At 42.7% G+C, this 23,775-nt stretch overlaps 1 protein-coding gene across 1 annotated transcript in view; it reads right to left on the bottom strand.

Moving 5' to 3' along the window:
- The window catches only part of LOC120999088 (serine palmitoyltransferase 3-like), an 86,507-nt gene that overhangs the window by 36,973 nt on the left and 25,759 nt on the right, over positions 1–23,775 (bottom strand). Inside the window, exons 4-6 of the mRNA XM_040429960.1 lie at positions 18,147–18,295; positions 13,756–13,880; positions 3,654–3,747 (exon numbers count right to left, since the gene is read on the bottom strand). Coding sequence (XP_040285894.1) covers positions 3,654–3,747; positions 13,756–13,880; positions 18,147–18,295 — 368 coding nt within the window. The remainder of the gene's footprint in view (positions 1–3,653; positions 3,748–13,755; positions 13,881–18,146; positions 18,296–23,775) is intronic.

The raw sequence follows: 23,775 nt of genomic DNA, 5'->3' as shown, positions 1-23,775 counted from the left end.
TTAAGGTCATAGTGCGATATAAACGGCTTTCCTAAAAAGATGGCCTATCCCTTATTTCATAAATTCTAAGTAAAACGTTAGTGAATGGTTAACTATGGCAAAGGTTAATGGCACTTCATAAATACGGAGTCATCGTAGGAGAATGTGACACAGACTAGCTTTTTTATAGCTGGACTTCTGATCTTCCTTGCCCAACTATGTTCACATGGGCCTAGGGTCAGTGACAGCCAGTAATGCGTAGTCTGCTGGAATATATTTTTTTCCCATTAAAATAAAATGAAATCTATTTGGCCCATTAGAAGACACATCATGGCTCATCTGATTATGGTCCCATGTCCTCTTTGAGTCTGGACATCATGGCCAGACTAAAAACTCTGAAGGGAATTTAACAAAGCCTGTAGGCCATTTAAGTGGTTAATTTGCAGAAACCACGTATTGGACAGATCCAAGGATTGCTGGCTTTTTTTCAGGGGTAGTAACGCCCCACCCTAAATAGAGGAACCTTGAAATCACACTGGATTTGGTAACATTGTTCCAAATCTATTTTTCATTAATGCTGTCCATATTGAATACTTACAATTTTGACATTGGATGAATACGCTGCAGATTTGGATTTATGAATAGGGTGAAATCCGCGGCAAATCCACAACAGAAATTCCATTGCAGGAAATCCACTCTGTATTTCAGAGCATATTCTGCACTGAAACTGCCTCCAATTGTTTCTAATGGGAGTCATCTCCGCCTTTCATGTAGACAAGGACTTTTTATGTGCAGTTCTCCAGATCGCACACCGCTGACACCATGGAAAAGCGTGGCAGGCGTCTGCTCGAAGTTCAAAGGAGCTCAACTAAGAGCAGGACTGCAGCATTTTAAATTGAAAACCACAGCACAAGCCATGCTGGTTTCTGCTCTGGGATATGTAGAGGATTTTGTAAAAAACTGCCAGGTGGATATACCGTACCCAAAAAGTCAGTAAAAGTTGCTGGGAAGGTGACTTCAATTGAAACTAAGACATTTCAGTACACAAGCCATTTTGCACTTCACTCATTCTTTTGATATTTTAACTGCTACAGTAAGATATATACAGGTGAAACTCGAAAAATTTGAATATCGTGCAACATTCATTTATTTCAGGAATGCAACTTAAGGTGAAACTAACACATGAGAGACTCATCACATGCAAAGCGATATATTTCAAGCCTATATTTGTTATAATTTGGATGATTATGGCTTACAGCTTATGAAACTCCAAAGTCTCAATCTCAGGTCCCCTTTGCTCAGGGGGTATGGATTAATTAGCTGACTAGAGTGTGACCCTTTGAGCCTAGAATATTGAACCTTTTCACAAAATTCTAATTTTAAGCTGCATTAATGCAATTCCTTTTAATTTGCATTACTGAAATAAATGGACTTTTGCGCGATATTCTAATTTTTCAAGTTTCACCTGTATATGTGATATTGAAGGGCATAGCTATATAGCATATATAGCATGCAAGCTATATAGCATGCAAGGTCAGCAGTTTTATCAGTTCTAGTGTGCCTTAGGGACCTATAGGTTCCTCTGGCATATAAAATGCTGTATTATACATGACACTTGGGGTAGGGTGGGAAGGTCCTTTTACAGATTTTGCACTGGAGCTCAGGAGCTTCAAGTTAAAGGCTTCCTGCATATTTAGAAAGTGCAACTTTGGATCCTGGTCAAATGATCTTTTAGCCAGGAAGGTTATTAGAGATCTATTTAGGTGGAAACTGTCATAAATCTGATTCCACGTAGTGTCTTTTCTGTAATTCTGGTAAGCACCCGACTGTATAAGGAGGGTGATTAGGGACTGATGGTCCCCCCTCCCCTTTCCCCCCTTAGGGCGTTTAGGGAGCTGGCCCCATTACATTAGTGCTTAAGAAGGTGGTTGTTTAGGGCCATTAAGGGTTAATGCACTGGGGAGCCTTCTTAGACAGGATGTGGGCGGTTCAGGGGATCCTGGAGATATACATATACTCCCTCCCGATGCTGGCACTTCCTCTTGCCAGTGGAAGCAGATTGGCCCTCCCTCTGTGGTGATCCTTGGGAGACAGATCAGTGTTCGGGGTTATGTTTGGCTATGGAGACTTGGTTATTCTGTTTTTATTTTTTCTATTCTTAAGAATCCACGCTGGGAGTCCAGCGTTTTGGACATCGCTCCGATGATTGCGGCTTTGGAGAAAGACGAATTATGGTCAAGTTTATGAAGTCACATCTGGCGGCATTTGAGTTCAGCAGAGATATGGTGGTGGCATATGGCGTACGTGCCCGCTGGGAGTCCAGCGGTTGGCATACCGCTCTGATGATTACGGTTAACTTGCCCGCTGGGAGTCCGGCGTTTGGCATACCGCTCCATAATTATGGTTTATTAAGGTTTGCCACTTTAATAAAGAAGCTGTGGGCGATCACCACCCAGCAATAAAAGTGACAGAGTTGTCAGTGTTTTTGTTATGGGTCAAGGTCGGGTAAAGGGGCCAGAGGTGAGTAAATGGTGGTCCCCTTCCCCTTCTTCCCTAGATACCAGCAGTCTACATTTAGAGGTGTGTTTCCAGCTATCTACAAACAACAATCTTTCCAGCCATCCGTCAACATGAGTTTAACCTGGAGGGGCTGAATGATGAAGTTTGGTCCCTACATGCACCCATAGGATTGGCAGTGGGGAGAGTAATTGCTTCTATGTGAACGTCTAAGCAGAGGACAGTAATGATGATCCCTTAGGAAAGAGATTCCCTGGAGTAGGGAGATGTGTAAGCGATTGTACCTGCAGTAATCACGCATGCTTAGAAATCCATGAAAGGCAGTTTCTACTTTGAGGTCCAAGACTTCTCTTATGAACCTTAAAAGGGATTTTCTGGGTTTAGAATATTGATGGCTTATCCTATTGATAGACTCTTCATATAAGATCTCTCTGGTGCTGTCTTTCAGCAACCCCACTGATCAGCTGGTTGATGGTTCCTGATGCTTGTGGGACCACTGCAGCCTCTTCATTATTTACATGAGCCTGTCTGTCGGCACGATGTCTACTTAGCGGCAAGGGTGCAGGATGGTGCAGATTTATCCAATTCAAGGGAATAAAGAAACAGTGCTCAAGCATGGTAGCCCCTTCAACCAGCTGATTGTTGAGGGTGCAGAGAGTCACCCTCAGAAATCATATTGATGGCCTATCCAGATAGATCATCAACATACTGAAGCCCCTTTGTTTTTTCTTATAACAAGAAATTAATTTTGCTGGTGGTTTATTAGATCAGTTTGGGTTCAACACTCATCAGCCCCACCACTCAGCTGTTTCGGTAAATGCTGGATACTGTACAGTGGATGGAGGTGGAAGCAGAAGACTGTGTAGTTTCCATTCACTGTGTAGCACACATTCACCTGAATAGAAGGTGAGCTGCAGTAACCCGGCAAAGCCAGTGCACTGTGGACGGAGCTTTCTGCTTCTGGCTCCATCCACTGTACTTGTTTCCGGTGCTGATGCTGCATCCACACAGACCTGATATTGATGACCTGTCCTGATGCCAGGTATCAATAATTATCTAGAAATGGCAGAAATAATTTAATGAGAATTAATAATATGGTAATTTTAATGATCCTATAACCCTTTACATTGGGCAACAGACGATAAGTAGGCACTTACTGTTATGCTTGAAAATTTTGATGGTTGCTCCTGAAAGTCTAGCACCGAGAACTAGAGAAGTATGGTTCAGCTCATCACTTAAAATAAGGCAACCCTAAAAAATTAAATAAAATTACTGGTACAAAAAAAATAATTAGACAAAAATTAAATAACTGTACTAACTAGACAGGGGAGAAGAATGGGATTTTGAATGGCAGCTTTAATAAAATACCAGAAACCTCCCAGTTGTGCTGTAATTTGAATATAGTCCACAAAAAGAACCTAAAGGTTACTTCTCCAAGAAGCCCTGTGTTATTTTGGAAATTATGAACAACCGTTGCCTAGTCATGGGGATAGAAGATCCATTATCAGGTTTGTTCACATGTCATGCAACGGTTTCGCCATGGCTTTCAGAACAAAATTAAGGGGGTTGTGTCACTTCAGCAAGTGTCATTTATCATGTAGAGAAAGTTAATACCAGGCACTTACTAACGTATTGTCATTGTCCATATTGCTTCCTTTGCTGGCTGGATTCATTTTTCCATCTCATTATACACTGCTCATTTCCATGGTTATGACCACCCCACAATCCATCAGTGGTGGCCGTGCTTGCACACTATAGGAAAAAGAACGGGCCTCACTGGTGGATGGGACCGTGGGAGTGCACATAGACTGGTTCTTTTTCCACGACCACCTTTGCTGGATTGCAGGATTGCAGGGTGGTCATAACCATGGAAACGAGCAGTGTATAATCTGATGGAAAAATGAATCAAGCCAGCAAAGGAGGAAATATGGACAATCACAATACATTAGTAAGTGCCTGGTATTAACTTTCTACATAATAAATGATATCTGCTGAAGTGACAAAACCCCTTTAAGGCAAAAAAAATAATAATAAGGTGAATAAACCCTTAAAGGATTTATGAGATTAAAATAAAAAGGTCTTATTTTAACAGTGCCATTCTATAGGCTATGCTGGGTATTGCAGCTCAGTCCCATTCATTTGAGTAGACAAGTCCCATTCACTTACAAGTGATGAAAAATTGTGAGTTAAATTAGTGTTTTTATAACACTTTTTTTTTACAATCACTCACTGATTATTATAAAAAATATGGAAGTTCTATGAAACTTAGCAGACCACAAAAATTATATTCATAAAACGCTTTTCTTGAATATCACTTGTATGTTGATCTACCCCAAACAGCAGCAATGGCCAAATTAAATAACTGAGATCAAAACACCTCCACAATTCTGTTACCTCCTATAGTAATACAATCAGAGGAAACATCACAGTTGGATCGGCAATAGGAATGTTTTGCAGGAAATAAGGTTTATCGAAACACAAAGGCATTTCTAAAATATCTGGGTGAGGCTCTTGAAATTTGAGATCTAGAAATATTTTCTTCTACTGAGAATAATAGTTTTACTTATGTCTAGTTAGGAAAAAAAATATGTCAAAGCAGACCAAAGAAACTCCATACAACGAGATGAAGGCATAACACAACGTCACCTAATCCAACAAGTTTTATTGAAGAAGTAAAGCCTCAACAAAAGACCACCTATGGTCGGCAATGTTTGTAAGGGATTTTCAATTAACCTATATTCTATGTTTTTGTGACCCGATGCCTTATAGAAGACCATTTTTCACAGCAATTTTTGCATGCTTGCCTCAATGAGATTTCCCATTATATTCCAGGATAGGTGATGTGTCTGTTTGAATGGACAGGCTCTCTAGCATGTGCACTGCCGATTCATTTAAAGTCTAAGTGACTGCAGTAGAGTACAGCGCTCAGCTATGTCCATCAGTCTAATAGAGCTTGATTGGATTGTATGTCCATTCAAACGGGGAACATGGGACTCCATTTATTAATGATTTGTGTGGTTCCCAGTAGTTGGACCCCACCAATCTATCCTGCAGATAGGTGATACATTTTCTTTCTGGGACTACTCTTTTAAGCTCAACTTAAATAGTTTAGGCTCAAAGGAAACATAAAAGAAATAGTGATATACAGAAAAACTGTACGGTATTTTCATGGAATTGCTGGATTGAGTCATTCAGTTTTTCATGTTTCCAGGGTTATGGCTACCGATGCAGCACAGATCCGAGGTGGCCGGGATGCGACCTGTTGTGCAAGCATGCCTATAAGCGCTCCCATGGTCCTGACCACTAGAGAGGCTGGAGCCTTTTTCTATAGTGTGCAAGCATGGCCACTTTTGCTGGATTGCAGGGTGGTTATAACTCCTGGAAACGAGCAGTGTATAATGTGATGGAAAAATGAATCCAGCCTGCAAAGGAGGCAATATGGACAATCACAATACATTAGTAAGTGCCTGGTATTAACTTTGTCTACATGATAAATGGCATTTGCTGAAGTGAGACAACCCATTTTAAATGTGTTGTCTCACAAAACTAGCTTAATAAAAAAAAGAAGCTGTCGTGGCGATCAGCAGATTATCAGGCTTCTGACTTCTCTAATCCCTCTGTAGTGGTCACACGACACTGGCCATTCAAATGAATAGCAGTCCATGCAATGTATGGAGCCCTTTTTAAGGCATTGTGGGAAAAAAGAGGAGAGAAAAAAATATGGCTACTTTGACATCTGCTTTTATGCTGGATCAGCAAAAATTATTCTGTTAGGATAATACAACCGTCTGCATCCATTATGAATGGATCCGGTTGTATTATCTCTAAAATAACCAAGACGTATCCGACACTAAAACCATTGTAAGTCAATGGGTGCAAGATCCATTTTTATTTTTTTTGTGTCCGAGAAAACGGATCCAGCATCATTGACTTACATTGTGTTTTATGCCGGATCCGTCTTGCTCCGCATCCAATGACGCACTCAAAAACGCAACCAATCAGAACTGAATGCATTCTGGTATGGAGTGCAAGCTATAGCCATAGCTCTATAAAGAATTTAGCGGTGAATTTGGACCAAATGGTGGGGATTTTGAGCCGCAACATTTCCACCATTAAAAAGCCTCCTGGAGGTCTCTCGAGTGCCTTTAGAGAAATTGATCCAAAAAAATAAATAAAAAATAATATGGAAACTTCCATTCTGCTCTGATGCCCCAAAGGATGCGCAAAAATCCAGATAAAGTTAGAGGTGCTTACAAGATTTATTATCTGCAATGTATAATACGTTTCAACCCCAAAATGGGATCTTTATCATCTGATAAAGACCCGACTCCCTGGTTGAAATGCGATACTACATTGTAGATCGTAAAGGTTCTCAGCACCTCTAATTTCATCTTGACGTGTGTGCAGCCTTTGGGACATCAGAGCAGTCGCCCTTGAAGTTGCCTTTTGCTTCTTTGAATTTCCGACATCCAACATGCAAACGATTCTAACCCAGGTGCAAACAAAGAATTCTAAAAACACCCCTTCCAGATGCATTTAGGTGAAACAAAAGTGTATATGCACCATCCAATGTGTCCTATTCCGGCATACAACAGTATATTTCTATCTAGAACAAGACTCTATACTGTAAATCTTGTAGGGGCAAAGGATAAAAATCTAGATGAGTAGTTTTCACTCTGATAATTTTTCAGAGGAAAGAGAAGCCTCAATTAGGTCGCCATTAAGGATACATAAATGATCACTCCATTAAACTGCCGTCTAGTGCCACTATGCTTCATTTTCCTTGCCTCCATAAAGCACAACAATAGGGCCCCTGTGGGAAATCGTCAAATGCTTGTCATCACTAATTAGTGTAGCTGTTTATATTTGCATTGTCGGAGCGTGAACTGGATTTATTTATAGATGTCACTGGGTAACTCCTGACCTCACGGTATGATTACAGCACAGAGAGATATTGCAATCCGGTTACTCAGGATACAAAATTATGTAAAATCAAGTGCAGAGAAAAAAAATATGCTAAAAATAAAAACTTTTTTTTTCCAGCCTAATAAATATTACAATTATCATAAAAATATAAAATCACTCCTATATTTAATTAGGTCTCAACAAGACAAGCCTGTTAGGGCATATACCGTAACCACCATATTGCTAATGATAGAGCACTGGCTGAGCATCTCCTGCGCCGACAGAGTTACGCCAGTCATGTATTATATGTTCACACATTGATTTCAAGTATTTGCCATGTAATATCACATTTGATCTCTAGTGACTGCAACTTTTCCCTGATATCTGCTGATCATTTGTGGTGTTCAACCTCACTCTGCATTTCCAAAATGGGAACTAGGTTTGCTGAAAATTATTATGAGCAATAGAGTTCATTCTTACAGATGTTATTCAGTTCATCGAATACCGTAAAATCATCTGTGCGGAGCAGCCTCAAGAATGATGAAAATCTTCAATCATCAGGACTCTCTGCAAAAGGTGTGGAGTAACATGTTATAATGTCACGTTTCGGTGTGGGAGGGAAACACCACACCGAGCATAAGAGGGAAGGGGGGACAGGGAATCAGTGGGGTCTTCTTTGGCTAATGCAATTTATCTGTCGCACACTGTGGTGTGATATGCCGATTGCTGAAAAACCTAGGCTACCCATTCGGACATAGGATCACTGGTGCATAGAATCACTTGTTTGGAACGGACGCTGGTGGCAAAGAAAAAAATACTTATTGTAATGTAACCTATGGTCTATCTAAGGCTACTTTCACATCTCCTTTGTGAATTCTGGCAAGCTGTTCCGCCCTCGCAGCACTGAAAACCCTTTTAGAGATGACACTGGAGGTTGGGCAAGAAAGAAGATAGAGAGTGTGCTGTGCCATTTGGGGCCACTGTTCCAGTCTGCCTGCCTAGAAATCCACGGAGTCAGGAAACTTGGCATGCGACAGAGACTGGACATAGTTTAGGCTACTTTCACACTTGCGGCAGAGGAATCCGGCAGGCAGTTACGTCTCCGGAACTGCCAGCCAGATCCGGAAAAACGTATGCCAACTGATTGCATTTTAAGACTGATCCGTCTTACAAATGCATTGCAAGAACGGATCCCTCTGTCCGTTTGTCATACGGACAAATGGATCCATTTAGATTTTTTTTCACATTTTTACCGGTCAGCGCATGCCCAGACTGGAAGGACGGATCTGGCATTTCGGTATTTTGAATGCCGGATTCGGCACTAATACATTCCTATGGGAAAAAAAAGCCAGATATAGGCATTCAGGCAAGTCTTCCGTTCTTTTGGGCCGGAGATAAAACCATAGCATGCTGCGGTTTTATCTTTTGCCTGATCAGTCAAAAAGACAGAACTGAAGACATTCTGATGCATCCTGAACAGAATGCTCTCCATTCAGAATGCATGGGGATAAAACTGATCAGTTCTTTTCCGGTATTGAGCCCCTAGGACGGAACTCCCCACAGATACTTTGGTGTGCTGGCCTGTGTATTGGTGTTGATCACCTATATGCTGGTTTAATTAAATTGAACAAGTCTCAAAAAAACATTTAAATTCCAACCGTGTGGAAATAGAATTCTTGGAAACTGACAATTGAGGCCTGGTGCTCACAGGTAGATCGCTGTCACAGGTAGTCTCGTAGTAATCACATATATATTCTGGTTTAATTACATCTAACAATCTCCCCAAAAATTAAACTGAAAGACCCCCCCCCCCCAAAAAAAAATAAATAAAATTAAATTACGACTGTGTGGAGATTAAAAACACCTGTACGGACGACTGAGGCTTGATGTTCAATTTCAAATTGACACACAGGTAGATTGCTGCAGTAATTTTATATATATTGTGGGGATTCGCTCTGGTAGTTAGGATTAGTGGGTGCAGCACAGAGGCAAAGTAAAAGTTCTTGGTTCAAAACATCAGTGTTTATTCACACGTGAAAGCAAAACAAAAATGCAAGTTGCTTGGTGATCGTTCACACACATGAAAAGTTCATATACAAAACAGTCACCTTTTCTCCTGGTTGTTACTTCACACCCTGTTGGAAGTTCTGCTTTGTGAAGTCCACAGGCAGGCATTAGGTGGCCTGTTCGCCCTTACAGGGGTCTGAGCCCTTCAGCCCAGCTCAAGCCACGGATCCCAACACACCCCTAAGATCATAGCACACAGACCTCCTAAACTCCACTGTCAGATGGAGGTAATCCCCACCTGGCAGTGCTGGCTGGTTTTTATGCCTTGCAAAACCCAACCTGGAACATGGGGAGTAGTCACCCACCCAGCACTTTGACTACTCCCAGTAAGAGCCATCCCAGATCAGCTATTACAGCTATACTAAGTATCAAGGTGTCAAACAGCAACTGCTGCTGACACATAAAAGCCGGCTCTTACTCCACCGAGACCAGGAACCTCGGTGACACGTACCTATCATCCACGATGATTCCTTGTACCTTCTTACATACCTCTCCCCTTTGTTCAACTCTGAGGGGGTGAACACATGCCATACAGTATACTCTGGTCAGGGCATCTGCGTTTCCCTGCAACCGGCCTACCCTGTGTTCTACGGAGAACTTAAAGTTTTGTAAGGACAGGAACCACCTGGTGACTCGGGCATTTTTCTCTTTGGCCTGGCTCATCTATTTGAGAGGGGAGTCAGTCACCAGGCGGAATGTTCTACCAAACAAATAATAGCGGAGAGACTTGAGTGCCCACTTGATAGCCAGGTACTCTCTCTCCACTATACTGTACCTGGTCCCAGCTGGGATGAGCTTAAGGGTTAGGAAGACAACGGGATGCTCCTCCCCGTTGACTTCCTGAGACAGTACAGCACCGAGGCCTACTTCACAGGCGTCTGTCTGTACTACGAATTCCGGCTTGAAGTCGGGCGTCATCAAAACCGGGGACCCACACAGGGCCGACTTCAAAGCGGAGAAAGCCTCTTCCACCCGGTCATTCCAGTGAACCATCACTGACTTGTGTCCCTTCAATAACCCTGTCAATGGCGCGGCTACAGTAGCAAAGTGGGGAATAAATCTCATGTAATAGCCTATAATTCCTAGGAATGACTACTTATTTAGTGGTGACAGGTCGGGGCCAATTTCTTATCGCCTCTATTTTGTTTACTTGGGGTTTGATCACTCTGCGCCCAATGACATACCCCAGGTATTTTGTCTCCTCTAACCCTATCGCACATTTCTTTGGGTTAGCGGTTAGTCCAGCTTTTCAAAGGGAGTCTACTACAGCCTGAACTTTGGGCAGGTGACTTTCCCAGTCGGTACTGTGAATGACAATATCTTCCAGGTAAGCCGAAGTGTACAGACAATGTGGTTGCATCTAAATGTCTATTAGCCTTTGGAAAGTGGCAGGGGCACCATGCAGACCAAAGGGTAACACCTTATATTGGTATAGCCCCTCCGGTGTAATGAAGGCCACTTTCTGTTTGGTAGCCTCCGTTAAGGGTACCTGCCAGTACCCTTTGAGGTCCAAAACAGAAAAATACCAGGCTTGTCCTAACCTCTCAATCAGCTCGTCTACCCGGGGCATAGGATACGCATCGAACTTGGAGATTTAGTTTAGTTTCCGGAAATCATTACAGAATCGTAACTACCCGTCCGGCTTTGGTATTAAGACTATCGGACTGGCCCACTCACTTTTGGACTCCTCAATGACGTCTAGTTGCAGCATTAGCTGCACTTCCTACGAGATGGCTTGTCGCCTCAGGTACCTGGTATGGTTTCAACCGGATTTTGGCCTGAGGCTCAGTGACGAATGTCTAAGTATACGTCCGTGTTCCCGCTGACGAACTTCCTGGCCTCCTGAGTCTGTTTAGAGGAGAGGCAGTCAGCAATCTTTATGCAATATAAAGACTTTTTTTCCTTCCAATACGTTGCCTTAATCCTGAAGTGAGGCGAGTCCCAAATGTGAAGTGGGTCGTATTCACAAACAGTCAATATATTTCAGTGGACCGCGCAGTTTCTACCAGTAACTACTTCCTCCCAGAGTCATCCAACTTTATACACACGGGTAAAACATAGATTCCCACAGATGTCTTCTCACCACTAAGAGCCCTGTGGATGCCAAAAAACACACTGATAGTGAAGTCTTGTGGTCACTATTCACACACACTTGCACAGGTTGTACTCACAAGCGTAGAAGAAAACGCACACACATCAATCAGAGTATTAGTTTCTCTATTCCTCTTGTACTTTGCACCCTTTAGTCACCGCTGCAAAGGAAGTGTGCTCCAAATAGTGAAGTCCTGTAGGCAATTCTACCGTATAAATATTTATTATACTCACAAGCATAGGTGTATAAAAGCATATAAATCACATAAAACCATCCAAATGTTCATGCCATTGGGCTGGTTTTATGTGATATACACTTCCTTTGCAGCGGTGACTAAAGGGTGCAAATTACAAGAGGAATAGAGAAACTAATAATCTGATTGTTGTGCCAGCGTTTTCTTCTACGCTTGTGAGTACAACCTGTGCAAGTGTGTGTGAATAGTGACCACAATACTTCACTATCAGTGCGGTTTTTGGCATTCCACAGGGCTCTTAGTTTTTGAGAAGACGTCTGTGGGAATCAATGTTTTTCCCCTGTGTATAAAGTTGGATGACTCTGGGAGGAAGTGGTTACTGGTAGAAACAGCGCGGTCCACTGAAATATATTGTCAGCAATCTTCACTGTGGCAACTACTTCCCTTACATCAGACTGAGGGGCCGGAACCTCTCCTCCTAGAAAACTCAGCCATGGGCTATCGTCAGTACTGGTCTCCCTATCTTTCCAAGGTTTGAGCAAATTCACATGGTACACCTGTTCCGGCTTCTGCCGCCCTGGCTGGTGTACCTTGTAGTTTACTTCTCCAACCTTTTCGAGTACCTCGTAGGGTCCCTGCCACCTAGCCAGTAACCTACTGTCCACTGTCGGTACGAGAACCAAAACCTGATCTCCTGCATTAAAGATCCGGACCCGACCCTTCTTATTATACACCCGACTTTGAGCTCGCTGAGCTGCCTCCATATGTTCCTTTACCAGCGGCAACATGGTTTCCATACCTTCCTGTTCGCCCTCACAGGAGTCTGAGCCCTTCAGCCCGGCTTAAGCCACGGATCCCAACACAGCCCTAAGATCACAGAACACAGACCTCCTGAGCTCCACTGTCATACGGAGGTAATCCTCCCCACCTGGCAGTGATGGCTGGTTTTTATGCCTGGCAAAACCCGGCCTGGAACATGGGGAGTAGTCACCCACCCAGCACTTTGACTACTCCCAGTAAGAGCCATCCCGGATCAGCTATTACAGCCATATTAAGCATCAAGGTGTAAAACAGCAACTGCTGCTGAAACACATAAAAACTGGCTCTTACTCCACCGAGGCCAGGAACCTCGGTGACACCTACCTATCATTCACGATGATTCCTTTTACCTTCTTACAATATATATATATTATATATATATATATATATATATATATATATATATACACACACACACACACACACACACACATACATTGCTTAATTATATTGAACACCACAAAAAAAATTATTTTTGTGAAAATGGGGAAACAAAATGAAAGTATTTGCTTGTAGCTTTTGAAGAGCACCTACACTTTTGATAGCAGGCAGAGCCACAGGTCCTGTCTCCTCTCTCCCTGTCAGCTGCCCTGGTTCTCTCTATTGTACACAACAATAGCCTTTCCCTTCACTGTCCCTGGTAATAAGCTTAATTGATTGATTTCTGACTGTCCCTGATTGATTTTTCACTCTCCCTGACTTCTGGCAGACACTGTAACACCCATCCACCCTCATTCACAGCCCAGCACAGAATGGCGTTCTGCTTGTTCTTCTAGGGCACCTCTCTGCCCGCTGCAACACTGATTGGCTCCCAGGCTGACAGACAGCCTGAATGAGCCAATCAGGGCAAGCCCTTTCCCCACCTTCCTCTCAGGGTCATGTGAGAACCCTTCTTCTTCCTCCCTAGTGCTTTTTTATCACCAATATGTGCACTAAAATGGCGCCACTCACTGTTTTAGGGGATTCGTCCGAAACTAACCCGGAAAAATTTGCGTTCATCTGCGGTCTCAAAAATAGGAAATTTTGGACCTAACTCGGTTCAGGTCAAACTGGTTCACTCATCCTTACTTGTGACGTATAAATCGTTAACATAATTTACAAAAAAGGGAAAGAAAATTATCATATATATTTGGATAAAAAAATACTTTTGAAGTAACTTTGACATATTCCTATGAAGGCGTACCTTGCCAACCAGCGCAGGAATGTTAGTTGAGTTTGTGGCAAATCCCATACTAAATACCATAGCTGCTTCTGTTTTGACAAACTCTGCAACCAAATCCTCCAACTCTTGATGAATATCCAAGTGTCCTGAAAAAGAATGCTGGAATTAAAATGCTGATTTAAGAAATTAGTCCTGAACAGTCATTGCTAATATTTCTAGTAAAGTTTTCAGGTGAAGAAAAAAAAACAAAAAAAAAAACAAACAAAAAAAAAAAAACTCTCCTTTTTGTTATATTTTAGTTGTGTAAGTTTCCTTTTTGACTTCTCACCTCCAAAATTGGCATCTCTCATTTTCAAGTTGATACCACCCTCCATTCTTCTGATACACAGCCACAAGTGGCCACTGTAGCTCATGCTCAGAAAGTCCTCTCCATTATGCACATGCACTCAGGATGTCAGTCTATTTCAATGAAGAATGAGCATCACCATAAGAATTTGTGCTATTCGAGTAGTACTGAAGTTAATTGTGCTTGTTGGAGGTGACAGACTTATTTCTGGAAGCCTACTCTACGACTTCTGTAAAATGATCCTAACTAACTGGTTTAGCATGTGGGGAGGAAAACCTTTTCTGTAGAGGCAGGTAGGGGTCCTCAGGAATGGCTGTGATTCCCTGTAAAACTGCTACATTACAGTTTTTTGTTTTTTTTCGGGAGTTTGAGATTGATGGCTTATCCTCAAGATACCTACAAAGAAGAAAAAATTATCCTCAAGATAGGTCATCAATATCAGATCAGTGGGGGTCCAAATTCAGGCACCCCTGCCGATCAGCTGTTTGACGAGGCCGCTATGCTCACTGGATATCCTGACAGCTCACCAAGCACAGCGCCGTACATTGTATAGTGGCTGTACTTGGTATTGTGGCTCGGCCCCATTGTCTTGAATGAGAATTGTATGGTGACGTCACTGGCCTAGGAAGAGGCCGAAGTGCTCACAGAGTGCTGTGGCTTCTACAAACAGCTGATCAGCGGGGGTGCTAGGAATGACCTATCATAAGGATTGGCTATCAATAGTAAATTACTGCATAACCCATTGCCTTTAAAGTTACCTCATAAGAAAAAAAAATTGGCGACCATCTGAAAAATACAATATGTTCGCCAGTCACAAAGATGCTTTTTCCCAGTAGGAATCATTAAAGTTAAAGGGGGAGTTCAGGATTAGAAAATTAAGGCTGCTTTTTTTTTTCTCCGAAAAAATCATCAGACTCTTCCACAAACTGTTCGGTATTGCAGCTTAGCCCCATTCACTTCAACCGAGCTGAGCTACAATACCATACACAACCTGCGGACGCATGTGCTGCCGTTTCTAGAAGTAAGCAGACATGTTTTTCTAATCCTGCTCTGCCCCTTTTAATCTTTATTACTGCAATTTTAAGACAGTTTTTTTTTGTTGTAAAAACCGTAAACTTATACAGCAGTTCTAAAGTATTGGAAAATTGCATAACTTTTCATGAAGCAAAGAGTAACATTTATTTGCTGAAACGGGAATACCAGTTTAGCATGTTGTCAAGCAGATTTGGGAGACATTTTTCATTTCTGATGTTTTTGCACATCATTATCCAAAAAGTTCTACAAATTCTGTATTACATATGCAAATGTGTAAATGAAGGAAGCTGAACGTGTCACATTTACAGTACACAGATATCACATAAACTGATCACATTGCCTAAAGGCCACCTTTGCCCAGATATCCGGAAGAAAACAAAGATAATAATGCAGTCACAATGAAAACAGGTTTACCTTCCTTACAGGAACATCTGATAAAAAAAAAAACCCGACCATTGACTGGAATTTATGACACACACAAAAATTTGGGGCAACAATAAAAATATTGGATGCCTCGGATTGTAGGTCTTTCAGCCCTTTTCACGCTACCTGCATAGTTGGACAGTACAGGAATATCCGCCGGCCCCATTGACTACAATTGGGTCTGGTGGCGATCTGGCTGATACCCAGCAAATACAGTATACCTGGATTTGACCAGACAAATACTGCTGCAGTGATATTTGTCGGGTCGAGGCCGGATCTCCGATGGACCTCATTATAGTCAACGGGGTCAGCAGGTATTCCAGTAACAATACCGGCTCCAGAGCGCTCTGGCAAGCTGTTCTCTGCCGGCAGTGTGAAAGAAGCCTTAGAACCTAGAATTTGTTCATAACATTTGATGATGTAGCAAACATAATATATGTGCGAGGCACTGGCAGCAAGTAACATTTTGGGGGATTAGAACTATGTAGCAATAATATTGGGAATTACTTGCTCAGAATTAGAAGCTCTGTAGAAAGGTCACACACATGAAAATGCAGTTTCCTGGTCAGCGAGTTTGTGCTCGAAATAATTCACATTCCACGTGACAAACTGGTTCTTCCAGTGTTTAAGGGAAATGTCTGAATGTGTAAACCATCGATGACACATTGTGATGTAACTACTAGTATTTGCTAGTCTTGCTGAAAAATACTTGCCAATGTAGACCAAGACTGAAAATGGGTAAAAAGTTATTTTATTTATATTTGAGCAATATTCTGAGTATCAGTTATTACAATACTATGAGAAGAATGAATTTATATGAACAACATTTAGCTATTCTCATAGTAGTCATAGTACACATGCAGTGTCGGACTGGGGTACCTAGGGCCCACCAGTAAAATTTATTTTGGGGGCCCACCGTACGCATACATTCAAATATAATAAATAATCTAACAAGTTTTTATATTAACATAGGCTGGTTGAGGTGCTGTACATTAAATATATGTATGTAGTACAGTAAGTCTAATGTGTTATCTGCCACTTGTGCAGGGGGTGGGAGACTAGGGGCCCACTTTGCTCAGGGGCCCACCAGGGGATTCCCCTGTACCCCTGTGGGCCAGTCCGAGCCTGTACACATGGTCAAACAGATTGTGCCCCCTAAGGTACAGAATTTTCCATGGGGTTACAGAGCATCGGACCTGGTAAAAGAGGAGAGTGGGTCTATGACGGCAAGGGGGAGACAGTACGAGCGGATAGAAGCTGATTATACCGTACAATGTAGTTCAGGCAGGATTATTGCAGTTGGTAGGCTTGTCTGAATAGGCAGGGCTCAGGTTTCTTTTCAAAGTTTCAAAGGTGAAAAAGAGTCTAATGTGTTGTAGTGTTGAGCTCCAGAGGATGGGGGATGCACTGGAGAAAACGCAGAAATTAGGGATGAGTGAGTTGATTTGTACGCATTGATTCGTTCATCCGAACGCATTCTGAGTCTCTGAAGGGCTGTCCCTCTACAGACGATTCTCCACCATGCTGCTAAATTGACAGGACTGAACATCTCACGCAGCCTTGACAATCTTGACAAGTGGCGCATGTGCAGAACATATTTTTAGGCTACATTCAAACGACTGTAATATTTTGCGGATCCGCAAAACACGGATACTGGCCCATGTGCATGCCACAATTTGCGGACCGCACATTGCCGCCGCCATCATAGAAAATGCGGACAAGGATAGAACATGCTCTATATTTTTTGCGGGGCCGTGGAACATAACATATCATAACTTTTGCAGCCCCATTGAAATGAATGGGTCTGCACCCGTTCTGCAAAATTGCGGAATGGATGCGGACTCAATTATATAGTCGTGTGAATGAGCCCTTACATTGCAAGCTCGTTGATGCAAAGACTCTGCACGTGCGGCACTACTCACAGTAACGGCACATGTGCAGCGGGGACACTTTCTCAGAAGTGTAAACTTTGTTCCGATGAACGAATCGATAAGAGTAATAGATAAGAGGAGAGCGGGACGTGAGATTAGGGAGGAGGTGACAGGGTGTGGATGGCCTTGTATGTCATAATCAGTAGTTTGTTGGGCAATACGTAGCCAGTTAAAGGGAACCTGTCACCGGGATTTCGTGTATAGAGCTGAGGACATGGGTTGCTAGATGGCCACTAACACATCCGCAATATCCAGTCCCCATAGCTCTGTGTGGTTTTATTGTGTGAAAAAAACGATTTGATGCATATGCAAATTAACCTGAGAGGAGTCAGAGCTTGAAAATATGACTCTTCTCTGGTCACACAAGTAAGATAGGACTCTTTTATGTTAATTTGCATATGTATCAAATAGTTTTTTTTACACAATAAAAGCACATAGAGCTATGGGGACTGGGTATTGCTGATGTGCTAGCGGCCATCTAGCAACCCATGTCCTCAGCTCTATACCCAAAATACCGGTGACAGGTTCCCTTTATGGGACTGGCCAGGAGGAGAGGATAGGTGGATCTGCCAACAGTGGAGTCTACTATGGATGGGAGGTGTAAGAATATTTATCTGATTAGCTTATATTTTGAAGAGATCGTTATTCACAAAAACACCCTTGGTCATCTGACTTACCCACTTCTTGTCTTGTACTACAGACACCAGCACCATATCGCTCAAGTACATTCTTCACACTTTCCAGTGACTCTTCATCATTCTCTGCAAACCCCAGATAGTTGTATGATCCCATGTTTATCACATCCTTAATGACTTTTCCAGTGTACCTATTTATAAATACAAATGATATGTTTTATCACATGATTATCTATCCTTTATACAATACATCAAGCTTATGCAACATGGCCTCTATACTGAATATTTTACTTTAGATCAGGTCTTCTAAAACTTTTCCTACTGGGGCTCAGATCATCCAGAACATGTGGACGCCTGGACCTCACCAGTTCATGCCAAAGGTAGTAATAAAAATGTATCTGCTATTTGTTTCCTAAAGACATTAAAATAAGCAAGTGGAGTCACTTACAGTATATTAGGCTTCATCCACATCTGTATTCGGTAAGTCTGGTAGTCTGTTCCAGCGGAGGAGAAGACTACTGGAGTTACCATATCCGGCATAGCTGGGCAACGGCGGGTTTCCTGCATAAATGCTGCCTTTCTGCCTGATACGTACTGCTTCCTGCAGCAGTATTTTTATGGCAGAAAGCCGGTATTTATGTCAGAAACCCTCTGGATCCGATTATAGTGAATTGGGTTCCGACGTATTCTGTGGGTGTCCGACTCCTGGCATATTGTATAGCAGGAGGAACTGAGCAGATTGATATACGGTATAATGTTTTTGGAAAAGATTCATTAAAACTTTTAATTTATACATTTATATCTGTGCTTTTTCTAACCTAATACCACCCCTGTAAACAGCTTTCAGTACCCAGGGTTATCAGTGACTGATATCATTCTCAATGTAAGGGCTCATGCACATGAACGTGTGCCGCCCATGCTGTGCATTGTGCGATCTACAATGCAGGGGCACTGTCTTTCTGATCTGGCTGGCGGATGCAAAACCATTCAACTGAATAGGTCCACGATCCGTCCACACCGTAATAAAATAGAGCACGTTTTATTTTTTGCGGTGCTGAGTAGAGTTGTTGCGATACCAAATTTTTGATTCGGTTTCGATACCATGAAAAAGTATTGCGATACTCGATACCATTCGATACCACGCGAAAAAAATAAACAAAAAAAGCCACGTGCATTCCTCATTTTTAAAAATGGCGAATCGCGCAGTTTTTATTTTATTTTTTCTGTTCCGGCATTCACCACCTAGATTTTTTTTTTATATTTTAATAGTTTGGACTTTTATATATTTTATATGTGAAATTGGGAAAAGGGGGGTGATTTATACTTCATATTTTAGTGTTTTGTTTTTTTTCACTTTTTATTTAATAACTATTTCCCCCCTTAGGGGCTAGAACCTGGGATCTTTCATCCCTTTTCCTATTCACCCTGATAGATCTCTATCAGGGTGAATAGGACTCCACACTGTCCCTGCTGCTCTGTGCTTTGTGCACACAGCATCAGGGATGTTACCATGGCAACCAGGGCTTCCTGGCTGCCATGGTAACCGATCGGAGCCCCAGGCTTACACAGCTGGGGCTCCGATCAGAAGCTGCCACTGCACCACCAATGAGGGGGAGTGGAGAGGTCCCTGTGGCCACTGCCACCAATGATTTTAATACTGGAGGGTTGAGAGGGGCCGGCGCACTGTGCCACCAATGATTTTAATGGGATGGGGGGATTGAGGGGGGGGGGCACACTGCACCACCAATGATTTTACCCCTTTATACAGGAGGCGGGTACTAGCAGATCAGCGGCAGTTAACTGCCGCTGATCGCAGCTCCCTGTCAGGGGCAGGGTGCCGGCAATGCGATTCTGCTGCCGGCACCCGCCTCCTGTATGTGTTAAAGACTGACTACTGTATATGAGTCCAGACTTTCACTATTAGGCCATATAGAGCGGCGCCCAGCGATGTCTCAGCACTCACCATTAGTCCTGGGCGCCGCTCCGTTCGCCCGCAGTGCCCCATTACTGTCTCCTCTCCTGCTCCACATGCTGCTGATTACTATCGGAGCGATGGGAGGAGACATCAGCTTCACTAGTGGGTGTTCCTTCTCCCTGGCTGTAGCGCTGTCCAATCGCAGCGCAGGGAAAAGGAACGCCCACTAGTGAAGCTGATGTCTCCTCCCATCGCTCCGATAGTAATCCTATCATTGGGGGCGCAGTGCGCCCGCCCCTCCTCCGCCCCTCTCTTCTCATTGCCGCCCCTCCTCCGCCCCTCTCTTCTCATTGCCGCCCCTCCTCCGCCCCTCTCTTCTCATTGCCGCCCCTCCTCCGCCCCTCTCTTCTCATTGCCGCCCCTCCTCCGCCCCTCTCTTCTCATTGGTGGCAGCGGCAGCAGCACAGGGGGAGGGAGGACAGCTTCCTTCTCCCCGTGCTGCTGAGAGAGAACATGAGCGCGCCGATAGCAGCGCGCTCATGTTCAGAGATACTAGACTGCGCAGAAGCGCAGCCCAGTATCGAAAAAACGGAAATCCCGGTATCGTATCGATACCGGGACAAAAGTATCGATTGGGTATCGAAATTTCGATACCCGCAACAACCCTAGTGCTGAGGCACAAACTGAAATGACAGATGTAGTTGGTGTGGTTGAGACATGGTTGGACTCTTCGCATGACTTGGCTGTTAATATTGAGGGTTTTACACTATTTAGGAAAGATAGGGTCAATAGAAAAGGAGGTGGCGTGTGCCTGTATGTGACGAGTGATCTGAAGACAAGTGTGAAAGAGGCAATTGTGGGTGAGGATGGTCAGGATGTGGAAACCTTATGGGTGGAATAATACTTGGTGTAATCTATAGACCCCTTAAAATCACAGAAGAGATAGAAGCTTAACTGTATAACCAAATAGAGCGGGCTGCACAGGCTGCTACAGTAGTCATAATGGAAGATTTTAACTTCGCAGACATTGACTGGGGTCATGGTTCTGCCTCAACCGCAAAGGGGAGAAAACTTTATGGGCCAGTTTGTAGAAGCTCCCACTAGGGGCAATGCTCTGTTGGATCTGGTAATTTCTAATGATGCAGAGCTTGTTGGAAATGTTACTGTTCGAGAAACACTAGGTAATAGAGCAAAAACACAGAATTTTAAAAAGGCCAATTTCCCTGGGTTGAGGGCAGCATTTCAGGGCATAGACTGGGAGCAGCTACTGTCACATAATAATACTGAGGATAAATGGGAGAGCTTTAAAGCCACATTGCGTAATTGCACTAAAAAATGTATTCCTTCGGGTAACAAGTATAAACGGCTAAAATTAAACCCCCCATGGCTTACAGCTACTGTAAAAAAAAAATTACATCCAGTAATATACTCAATTGGCTAACTGTAGATATGTTCCAAGCTAAGTTAAATAAGGTAAATGTGAACAAGGCTCCGGGTCCAGATGGATTACACCCAAGAGTTCTTAAAGAGCTCAGTTCAATCATTGATGTCCCCTTGTTTATAATTTTTTAAAGATTCTCTAGGTACTGGTACACTGCCAAGTGATTGGCGCAAGGCAAATGTGGTGCCCATATTCAAAAAAGGATCTAGGTCCTCCACAGGTAATTATAGACCAGTTAGTTTAACTTCTGTCATGGGAAAAATGTTTGAAGGACTCTTAAGGGACCATATACCGGAGTATGTGACTGTAAATAATATTATAAGTGATAACCAACATGGGTTTACCAAGGACAGAAGTTGTCAGACTAACCTGATTTGTTTTATGAGGAGGTGAGTAGAAGTCTGGACAGAGGGGCGGCTGTGGATGTAGTGTTTCTGGATTTTACAAAGGCTTTGGATACTGTCCATAGATAGATGTTTAATAGGTAAAGTAAGGTCTATAGGCTTGGAATGTATAGTTTGTAATTGTAATTGGATTGAAAACTGGCTGGAGGACCGTGTCCAGAGAGTTGTAGTCAATGATTCCTATTCAGAATGGTCCCGGCTTATAAGTGGTGTACCCCAAGGTTTAGTGCTGGGTCCTCTATTATTTAATAATCATATTGAGGACAGGATTAATAGCACCATTTCTATATTTTCAGATGACACTAACCTGTGTAGTACTGTGCAGTCTATGGAAGATGTCCATAAAATACAAGCTGACTTGAACACTCAGTGATTGGGCATCAACTTGGCAAATGAGGTTCAATGTGGATAAATGTAAAGTTATGCATCTTGGTAGTAATAATCTCAGTGCACCACTGTCCTAGGGGATGTAACACTGGGAGAGTCACTTATAGAGAAGGATTTGGGTGTCCTTGTGGATGGTAGATTAAATTACAGCATACAATGTCAATCAGCTGCTGATAAGGCTATCAGGATATTATCATGTATTAAGCGAGGCATGGACTCCCGGGGCAGGGATGTAATATTACCACATCACAAAGTGCTGGTGTGGCCTCATCTGGAATATACAGTTCAGTTCTGGGCACCAGTCCATAGAAAGGACGCACTGCAGATGGAAAAAGTACAGAGGAGAGCGACTAAAATGATAAGGGGCATGGAGGGTCTTAGTTATGAAGAAAGATTAAAATAATTAAATTTATTTAGTCTTTAGAAGAGACGTCTAAGGGGGGACATGATTAACCTGTACAAGTATATAAATGGGCCATACAAAAAATACAGTGAAAAACTGTTCCATGTAAACTACCCTCAAAAGACTTAAGTTGAGAAAAGACAGATATATAAATGGTTTTACTGAATCTTTTCCCACGAAACTATATATAAATCTGCTCAGCTCCATCTGCTCTATAACATGCTGCCTGCAGATTGCACTGCACTGCATTTTGTGGGGACAGGTTCTCTTTAAAGGGAGCCTGTCATATTGAACATGGTGTTTGAGCAGGAGGAGCTGAGCAGAGTGATATATATAGTTTTGTTGGTAAAGATTCAGTTTAAAGCGGTTGTCAAAGTTTTTTTTATTGATGTCCTAACCACAGAATAGGTAATCAATATCAGATTGACGGGGATCCGACACCATGTACCCCCACCTATCAGCTGGTTGAAGAGAAGGCGCATGCCGTGCCAGCACAGCCTTCCGTTTGTTGGTTCCATGATCGCTGTTGCAACTGCATTGGTGAGGATAGGTCATCAATATAAATAAAAAAAATGGACAACTCCTTATAATACCTGTTCATTTTTTGCTTTGAAGTCAAGGAGGTGGTCCTATCAGTGATTGACAGCATTCCCCCTATTTCTGTGTATACAGAGATAGCGGTCAATCACTAATAGGACCGCCTCCTGGACCTCAAAGCTCAGAATGAGCAGGAATTTAGACGTATAAATTAAAAGCTAGACTGAATCTTTTCCCATTAACTATATATCACTCTTCTCAGCTCCTCCTGCTCTATAACATGGTCCCTTTCTCACACAGGTATACTGTAGATGAATTTCTAAGGAAGTCAACTAATCTATCTATCTGTATGCTTTGGTAGTTTGGGAGGAAACCTACATAAACATGCAAACTTCCTTCCTATAAACTTCCAGGACCCTCGTGCTGCAAGATAATAGTGCTAACCACTGAACTACAGTGCTAGACATTAGCTTAATTTTCCACTGATGAAGAAGTCAGATTAAGACTTCGAAACGCGTCTGGGAATTTTTTGACTCTACCTGCACACTCCCATACCAGGATAAACCTTTACTGACACTAGATTG

This window comes from Bufo bufo, chromosome 4, assembly GCF_905171765.1.
Source record: "Bufo bufo chromosome 4, aBufBuf1.1, whole genome shotgun sequence".
Lineage (NCBI taxonomy): Eukaryota > Metazoa > Chordata > Amphibia > Anura > Bufonidae > Bufo > Bufo bufo.
This window is presented reverse-complemented; position numbering and strand designations above follow the sequence as displayed.